This window comes from Lolium perenne, chromosome 3, assembly GCF_019359855.2.
Source record: "Lolium perenne isolate Kyuss_39 chromosome 3, Kyuss_2.0, whole genome shotgun sequence".
In the NCBI taxonomy this organism is placed as follows: Eukaryota; Viridiplantae; Streptophyta; class Magnoliopsida; order Poales; family Poaceae; genus Lolium; species Lolium perenne.
In genome coordinates this window covers 145,341,907-145,351,835 of record NC_067246.2, presented here as the reverse complement: position 1 = coordinate 145,351,835, position 9,929 = coordinate 145,341,907, and the positions used below count along the sequence as shown (strand labels likewise).

The window sequence follows — 9,929 nt, the reverse complement described above, 5'->3', positions numbered from 1 at the left end:
ATTGCAGCACGAGCGCGCGCGCGCGTATGCGGGAGCATCCTTCACCTTTTACCTTTATGATCCGGACCCTCTCTCTTTGATGAGATGTGTGACAACTGAAAAGCCATGCAATGCATCCTTCCATTGATCCATCTCATCAAGGACGACAAAGAAGCTCCAAGTGCGGTGGGCTCGACCCGTCAGCTCCCTACATATACACATGTACACAACCACACGCACACACTTCGAGGGGAGCCAGTTCGCCACTTGTGTTGGTTGCGCGAGAGACACAGGGAAGCCAGAGAGAGAGGACCAGGGCATGACCAGTGGCCTGATGAACGGCGGAGGCAGCGTCAGCGCCACCAAGATCAGCCTGCGGCTGCAGTATTATGTCCTGCTCGCCGGGGTGGGCGCAGTCCTCGTCGTCGCCTGCCTCAAGTACATGCCGGCGGCAGCCGCGGTGGCAGCGGCCGGGTACGGGTCCTGGCCGGGCGCCCAGGGGAGCGGCCTCGCCGTTGCCACCCGTGCCGGGGAAGCAGCAGCCAGCGAGAAGGCGAGCGGTGGCCGGTCTCCCGTGGTGATCTTCAACTTCGGGGACTCCAACTCCGACACGGGCGGCATGGCCGCCGCAAACGGGATGAACATTGCCCTCCCGGAGGGGCGCACCTTCTTCCGCCGACCCACCGGACGGCTCACCGACGGCCGCCTCGTCATCGACTTCATCTGTGAGTCACCGAACCCCAACACTTGATAATGTTTGCTATCTGCTGCTCACATTCAAGGTGTTTAGGCTAGAGGGACGAGACGACCTCTAAGGTTCAGTCCAGCAACAGTAAAAACGTAGGCGCGCACCCTCTGTTTTCCCCAGTTTATGGTCGGAAACTATAGCTTCCCTTTTACAGAAACATGAAATTCACGATCAAATAAAGTAGAGCTGCGTTTATGAGCCGTGCCATGAATTGTGTCGAATTTCAGTCACATATGCTCTTACCCAGCTTCTTGATCCAATACTCCGCTCCCTGGCTCCCTAGCTCCCTGGCCCTGCTTCTCCTTTCGCTTGTGCGAAATGGGACTTGGCTGGGAACAGCGCGGTGAAACTTTGGTTTGAGCTTGCCGCCGAGGAGCAGGAGGTCGTGGTGGCTGTTTTTTTACTAGTAAAAGAAAGGGCAGCAGTGGTATGCATGAGTTGTTGAATCAAGATCCAACGGCAGAGCGAGATATAACAACTTTTTAAAAGGAGAATTTAACAAAATTATAGGCAAGCTAGTGTACAATAATCGATCCTAAACAAAGGTGGCACTGGTCGGAACACGAATCTACACACTAAAGCATCATGATAAGAAAAACAAAGTGAGAGCTTGAACATGTAAAAAAGAAAGAAAAAGGCTGGCGATCAGGACATTAACCAAATTCATGACTTGTTCAGAGCAAGATATATATTCACGATTATACTAGCTAGTGTCGGTGTGCACAGATGCTTAGCCAGGGTGAGCCTAAACTTCAACGTTTATTCTTGGCAGACTGAAGTGGCAACTTCTTTTTCTGAAACTTTGAAGAAATGGCACCTTTAGACTAGGAAAAGTAAAGAGAGATCTTAAATAAAAGTGTTCAAAAGCAATTAAGGGAAAGGGATGGGCGCAAAAGGCGTGGAGGACACGTACGCTGATCGCAAACGGGACATCGCTGTAATGTGATCGCAAAGGTGATTTATGCGGGAAGATGGGTACTACTCGATCCACATGTACGGCAGCAGCTATGGGGGCAATTGCAGGACAAAACATCTCATCAGTCATCAGTATGTGGGGGACGATCCACCACCACACTAGTAGTGCACTCCTCATGTTTGCCGACATCATTTTGTTTAGGCGATGCCCTTCCTTAATTTTGCAGGTGAGAGCCTAAACACGCCTTATCTGAGCCCCTACCTCAAGGCACTGGGCTCGGATTTCAGCAATGGCGTCAACTTCGCCATCGGCGGGTCGACGGCGACGCCGGGAGGATCCCCATTCTCGCTGGACGTGCAGCTGCATCAGTTCCTCTACTTCAGAACCAGATCTTTCGAGCTCATCAACAAAGGTTGGTTGTGGATGATGCCCACGCTTTATTTTAACAGCTTCTTCTCTGCACAAACGTCCAAAATTTGAACCGATAAAACAACAACTTGTCGTCTGGGCCGGAAAAAGTATTATATCAGTACTTATTTTGTTTCTGTTGGCTTCGGTTTGTATGTCGCTCTTAGCAGAAGATTATTTTAGCTTACTTACTATACAAGTTTTTTCTGCTGAGCCTTGACTTAGGCACAAGCTTACACTGATGGTCCCAAACTATCCCGTCATGCGTAAAGCATATGCTGTATACACCATGATTGAACATATAAAATGAAGTTGCATGTTTCCACTTAGTTCACAGCTAGACTCAAGAGAAAGAATCATTGACGCTGATATGACACCGCACACAATATTTTTTTTAGATCAAAAGGGGCAAAAAGCCCCCTGGTTCCATTGACATGCAACCAAGGTTTCACAAATAGTGTTTGAGCTTTGTGGACTCTCATTACAAAGCCCAGAACTGGGAACTAAACCCAAACAAACTCTCTTTTTCAGCAGTCTTTTACAAATTAATCAGTCCTATAAATGTTCTGATCTGTCTTCTGTCAAGAGCAAGTTCTAGTCCTACAAATATATGTTCAGTCTATTTTTCAGCCATATATAAAAGTAGAAGGAGAATCTCTCCCAGAGAAAAAAACCCATCACGACTTGTAATACATGTTGTGAGATACAGGCCAGCGGACACCTATTGACGGTGAAGGATTCCGGAAGGCCATCTACGCCATTGACATTGGGCAAAATGATCTTTCTGCTTATCTTCACCTTCCTTATGATGAAGTGGTCGCCAAGATCCCCTTGGTAGTTGCTCATATCAAGTTCGGTATTGAGGTAAAGAAAACATATATGGCTGTATTACTGAGTAAGTAAATGATAAGTTATGGTAAACCAGACGTCAAACGAACATTACATGTGAGTGTAGACTCTGTACGCGCACGGGGCGAGGAAGTTCTGGATCCACGGGACAGGGGCGCTCGGCTGCCTGCCGCAGAAGCTATCCATCCCGAGGGACGACGACAGCGACCTCGACGGCAACGGCTGCCTCAAGAAGTACAACAATGTCGCCAAGCTCTTCAACGAGAGGCTCGCCGAGGCTTGCAACCAGTTCCGGCAGCGCATGGCCGACGCCACCATTGTCTTTACCGACATGTTCGTCATCAAGTACGACCTCGTCGCCAACCACACCAAGTACGGTAAGTCGGTTGATCCCAAGCCAGACCAGATTTTTCTTTTCGTTTTCGAAAAGGAGGTCTTTTACGGTGTTCAATTTCTACGTGCAAGTTTTCCTAATTCGTTGATCTGTTCTTCAGTTAAATACATCTTGTTGCCTCGTAATTAACTAACGTTTCTTCTCCCATATACATGTGTGTGTATGTCTCTCCATATATGCAGAGATTGAGAGGCCCCTCATGGCTTGCTGCGGGAATGGCGGCCCGCCCTACAACTACAACCACTTCAAGATGTGCATGTCGGGGGAGATGCAGCTGTGCGACATGGACGCACGGTTCATCAGCTGGGACGGCGTCCACCTCACCGAGTTTGCCAACTCTATCGTCGCATCCAAGCTGCTCACCGGCGACTACTCCAAGCCCAGGATCAAGATCGCAAGCCTTGTCAACTCCACCACACCTCACGATGGGTAGTACGTCCTCTTGATAGATATCGTGTATCCCTTGCTCTCGCGGCGGACTGGTGATCATATCCACCTCCATGTTGATTTATTTGGTTAATCTACCACTACCAGAGATGATGAGAATGTGGCCAAGCTGCAGTAGATCAGTGAGCTGCGAGCTATCACCGATCTCAGATCTCAGGGCTCAAGCCGCAGAAAAAGTAGTGAGTTGACCAACAGAGAGGGAGATTGACGGCGCGCTGGTCTAATCAAGCTCAAACATGCGACGTGTGTGTAATTCTTTTGAAATTTAATCAAGGAACTGACGTTTTTCTTGTATATATTTGATCACCTACAGATCTCAGAATGTTATGTCTTATGTTTTTTTTTTTACAAATCTCACATGCGCAGAGATTTACTGGGAACTGGTATATCTGCTTAGAGAAAATCGAGTTTCTGTATATCTAGAACTACAGAAAGAGAAGTGGGTGTACAGTCGGTAATTATTGCACAAACCGAGAACTCCGGAATGCACTTCACCCACATCTAGACACATGAAAAAATTGAAGGGTGGATACACTCCAACTACTTTTTTTTGGTAGTAGCCCTTGTGCGATAAATTTTTTGACAAATGAATGATATATATAATCAATTGATTCACAACATTGTAGTTCAATACATATGTTTCAAATGTGCATTATTTCAATATAAATAATTCAATAATATGCTTACATGGTGAAATATAACACAAATGGATAATTATATACTAGGATTTTCTAACTGTACTCTCAAATTCCGATGAAAGTTTCAACTATGTATCTTCGCTTATTTTTAAAAACACATCTCGTTCAATAAGTGTCATTAAGCAATGGTTGCCATTTCTCTTATAATCAAATATACAATTACAATAGAACATATAAATTAACAGCATATATATAAGAAGTCATTAAACCTACACAAACGGCCTTCATGCCTGGTCGACATATCCTTGAGGGAGTTGTCGTATTGCATGAAGCAATCCACGAAATTAATCGACAAAAATTGGATGGCGTTCTTTTCAAGATTCATTTTGAAAAGGCATATGATAAAGTCAAATGGCCTTTCCTTCAACAGGTGCTGAGAATGAAAGGTTTCGATCCTAAATGGTGTGATTTTATCAAACACTTTGTTCAAGGGGGTAGTGTTGGAATTAGGGTTAATGATGACGTTGGCCATAATTTTCAAACAAAGAAGGGTTTGAGACAAGGTGATCCTTTCTCACCTATTTTTTTTTAATATAGTGGCCGACGTGTTGGCTATCCTTATAGCTCGTGCAAAAGAAGAGGGTCAAGTTGGAAGTCTCATTCCTCATCTAGTTGATGTGTGTGTGTGTGTGTGTGGGGGGGGGGGGGTCTCTATTCTCCAATATGCCGATGATACGATTCTTTTTCTAGAGCACGACACCGAAAAGGCTATCAACATGAAACTAATACTCTCCATGTTTGAGTAACCATCAGTTTTAAAGATAAATTTCCATAAAAGTGAGATATTTTGTTTTGGGAAAGCGAAAGATAAAGAGATTGAGTATAGGCAGATCTTTGGTTGTGATGTTGGTGCCTTACCAATCAGATATCTTGGTATACCAGTTCATCATAGGAAACTTAGAAATTCTGAGTGGAATCCAATAGAAAGTCGTTTTGGGGCTAAGCTAGGTTGTTGGCGTAGCAAATTACTTTCTTATGGTGATCGATTAGTGTTAATCAACTAAGTTTTGACAAGTCTCCCTATGTTCATGCTTTCCTTTCTCGAGATACCTGTCGGAGTGAGAAAATGGCTGGATTTTTATCGTCCGAGTTTCTTTTGGCAAACAGATGATACAAAGAAAAAATATAGGTTGACAAAATGGAATATAGTATGTCGACCTAAAGATCAAGGAGGGCTCGGTACTGAGGTTCTAGAACTAAAGAATAAATGTCTGTTGAGTAAATGGTTTTTCAAAATTCTTACTGAGAAAGGAATGTGGCAACAAATTATAACTAATAAATATTTGAAACATCAAATGTTGGCACAAGTGGATGCTAAACCCACGGACTCTCCCTTTTGGAAAGGCCTTATGCGAGTGAAGAATGACTTTTTTCATAGGGTTTTTTTCCAAAGTGGGAATGGGGGATTCAGTTCGTTTTTGGGAGGATATTTGGTTAGGTAACACTTCTCTAGCACACCAATACCCGTTATTATATAATATAGTGCAGCGAAAAAATATTATGGTGGCTACAATGTTAGCACAACTCCTTTGAATATTACTTTCCGGAAAACTTTAAATGATTAAAAATGGAATCAATGGCTAAATCTATATCAACGTCACATGGGAGTTGAATTATCAAATGATCCGGATAAATTTATATGGAAACTTAACGAATCGGCTGTTTTTACGGTCAAGTCAATGTATCTAGATTTAATGCAGGGACATACTGTTTTTCTACGCAAATACTTACGGAAGCTAAAAATCCCTCTCTAAATCAAAATCTTCATGTGGCTTCTCGATAACAAAGTTTTACTCGCCAAGGATAATCTAGTTAAGGGGGTGTCAAAAATGTTGTTACTGTAATGAATCTGAAATTGTACAACATTTATTTTTAACTTGCGAAGATTATCTGACGTATGATCTACTTAACATATAATTTACCCCCTCCAACTAATATTATCAATATGTTCGGTAACTGGCTTAATTGGGTAGACAAAGCTAATAAAGCAAAAATAAGAATTGGAATTTCAGCTGTGTGTTGGTCAATTTGGACCAGCCGGAATGACATTATTTTTAACAGACAAAAGGAAACTAATTTTTTGCAGGTTATCGAACGAGCCACATAGTGGATTCAGCAATGGGCCTTTCTGCTCCCGGAGGATCAGCGGGAGAGTTTGGATACTGGATGCAACCGTCTGACGGTTACTCAGGACTTCTATTTCCAGGCTATTTGGTGGCGGCACACTAGTCGATTGAAGAATGATTAGGTTGAAGTTTTTCTCAACTTTTCGATGGTTGATACATGTCTCAACTCTATCTGATCCGTAATGTAAAACTTATACTTTGATAGACTCTGTTGAACTTTGCAATAAAGAAAATGCCGTGTGCATCATATTGATGCAGAGGCTGGACGCTGCCCCTTTTCGAAAAAATGCTATTGATTGCCATTTATAAATAGAAATCATCAATTCTGCAGTGTCAAATGGAGGCAATTTGCTGTTCGGTAGTGGGGCTGGACACACGCATACCTCTGCAATTTACTTTGACAGCGTGTTTGGGAAATTTGGGGATGGGGATGGGAAGTTGAGAGGAGGGAGTTAGTTCGAGGAGTAGGCTTGGGAAGTTGATTTTCAGTCCCAATCCAACATTTGGTGTGGCGTGGGAATTAGCAGGGAAATTAACCCGATGTTATATTCCATCAGTGAAAGCTTCCGGCGGTCCTTCACTGTCTCCGACAGCCAGTGCACCGCCACGTTCTTGACCATGGTTACCATCTAACTTGCTATGTGCGTCGATTCTGGCATGCTGCTCTTGTAGCGGCTTAAGGCATCAACAAGGGAGGCGTTTAGGCCGAGCGCTAGGGTAATAATCCCGCTCGGCTCGGCCTAAGCGTCTTTACTATAGACTAGATTTAGGGTGCGCATTGGCGCACGATCCGTGAAATTTTGTATAACAGTTATAAAAATGAGGTGAGAAAATGATAACGCCTTCCACCGTAGATGACATGCTTTCTTCTCCTCGACAGCGCCAACGCAGCACCATTGATTTCCCTCTAGTACCACTGTTATCTCTACCTCGTTGGCACGGGTTGCCGGGACGTAAATTTAACACTGTGGATGGAGAAGAGAAGATAAGAAATTAGCATCCACTGCTGTGTTGTGGCAACATGACAGCAAAAAGCGAAGGCAGGGCAGAAGAAAATCGAGAGGACAACTCGACCGAACGCCAACTGATCTGCCGGTCAGTGGTATGTTACTTTTCCCTGTATAATCTCTACGGAATAATGTATTACTCGGAGTCAAGATATATAGTATCATAGGAATTTTGCTTGTACCACCGACTGCACTCCAGTTTACATATCCTACTGAAGTGGTAACCTTTTAATTGTTACAACTGACTGAACTTCCATTTCAGTTTACCTATCCTACCAATAACTTTATTTGTAAAAACTTCATACATGAAAAACAATCCAATTGAATTTTAGTTTCACTTTGCTAACCCTACGAAAGTTTGGTTCTAGAGCTTGTTTATCTTACTTAGGTATATCCATTGATTGCAATTACACGCTGAGAGCACAATGGACAAAGATAGAGAACTGGAAGGTTCTACAAAAAAAAATTCCAACCAAACTAAACATATAGTAGATATAGGACATGGCCATCCCCTGCCGCCTTGTTGGTTCAGTAGTATAAGATAATGTGTGGTATGAAAATAAAATATGAAACACTAAATAAAGTGAGGAAAATAATCAGCACTAATTATTGCAGTGCCTTAAAGCTAGTTCACATAGAGTAATCGACTAAGCTAATTCATATGTCTTACAAAACTAACGAAATGTTAAGAATGGATAGAAGGATGGATCCGGTCCTGTTCTTTTGTTAGTGAGATTGTCTATGGAGTAATAATGCATATAAGGAATGGAAATCATAATCCTTCCAAAGAAAAAGAGCAGATATATAATTTCTATTCATTCGGCTGCTGCATATAAGCTCCAGATTTCTACAACAGACAAAAAATAATGATATTTAGTCAACAAATAATAGCAGATTGTTTGCCTACAATGCATCAGTTAGCTCGCGAGTTTGGCCTCATAAGTCATAACAATGGACTAATACAACCTAAATCTTTTTCTCTACACCAGAACAACTGTCTCCCTAGATCTCCAGGTCTCGGCGTTTAACCGAAGCGTTTTTAAGTGCAGGATAGGAACAAAACATCATCACATATATAAATTAGTATTGGCTCTAGCTATGCACAATCTTACAGTGCATTAGAAAAATATCACAAATTATCTAAGACCATAGATAACATGAGCTTCTTTGCTTTTCTAGAAATGCACCAAACATCTCTGGACAATGCTTGAATCGTTTTCTCAGACCAGTGAGAGTATATACCTCCCCATTCCGTTCGTACCTAATCAAAAGCAGGTACTGAGCATAAGAACAAGGGCAAACAATAGAGCAGGATCCACAAGCCATAGTACCTCATAGTTTGCTGGTGGTTCAATGGCCCAATTATCTCAAAATGCTTCATGAAGTACAATTGGTACGGAAAAATGTTAGGATGCATCAATCTAACTCTTAGGACTAAAGTAACAGATAAAAATCCAAGAAAGGAAACATTTATTCTACATAGAGGATGACATGTGGGACCCATTTTGCAGCAGTGTCCTCAATGTTGACAAGGCGGCAGGGGATCGAAAGAAACGGCAAAGTAGCCAGAAATCAGGGGTCAAATATAAATTCGAGAAAGGAAACGTTTATTCAACAGTCAGGCTGACATGTGGGACCTATCTTGCAGCCGCGGCCACAACATTTATCATTCAGAGAGGATGACATGTGGGACCCACGAACCAGCATCGTTCTAGACGTTTCTCAAAGGGGGCAGGAGATCGAAAGAAAAAGGCAAGTAGCTCGAAATCAGGGGTCCAAAAAAAATCCAAGCAAGGAAAGGTTTATCGCACATAGAGGCTGACATATTGGACCCAGTTTGCAGCAGCGTCATCAACGTTTCAAAGGCGGTGGAGCTCGAAAGAAAAAGGCAAATAGCCAGAAATTAGGGGTCAAAAATAAATCCAGCAAAGGAAACTTTTATCGTACAAAGAGGCTGACATGTGGGACCCATGAGCCAGCAGCGTCCTCAACGTTTCTAAGGCGGCAGACGATCGAAAAAAGGCAAATAGCCAGAAATTAGGGGTTAAACATAAATGCAACAAAGGAAACTCTTATTGTTCATAGAGGCTGACATGTTGGACCCATGAGCCAGCAGCGCCCTCAACGTTTCAAAGGCGTCACGGGATCAAAAGAAAGAACCAAGTAGTCACTAATTAGGTGTCAAAAATAAATCCAAGAAAGTAAATGCTTTATTTTTCATACAGGCTGACATATGGGAGCCATGAGCCAACAGCGTCCTCAACGTTTCAAAGGCGGTTGAGGATCAAAAAAAGCGAAGTAGCCATTAATTAGGGATCAACAATAAATCCAAGAAAATAAAGGTTTATTGTTCATAG

General features: G+C 42.9%; 1 protein-coding gene across 1 annotated transcript; it reads left to right on the top strand.

Moving 5' to 3' along the window:
• The first annotated feature begins 232 nt into the window (after positions 1 to 232).
• Positions 233 to 4,035, top strand: LOC127327117 (GDSL esterase/lipase At1g09390). The gene is made up of 5 exons (XM_051353902.2): positions 233 to 704; positions 1,870 to 2,055; positions 2,761 to 2,915; positions 3,007 to 3,277; positions 3,477 to 4,035. The coding sequence occupies exons 1-5, from the start codon at positions 299 to 301 to the stop codon at positions 3,725 to 3,727; spliced, it is 1,269 nt and encodes a 422-aa protein (XP_051209862.1). The 5' UTR covers positions 233 to 298; the 3' UTR covers positions 3,728 to 4,035.
• The last annotated feature ends 5,894 nt before the right edge of the window (positions 4,036 to 9,929 follow it).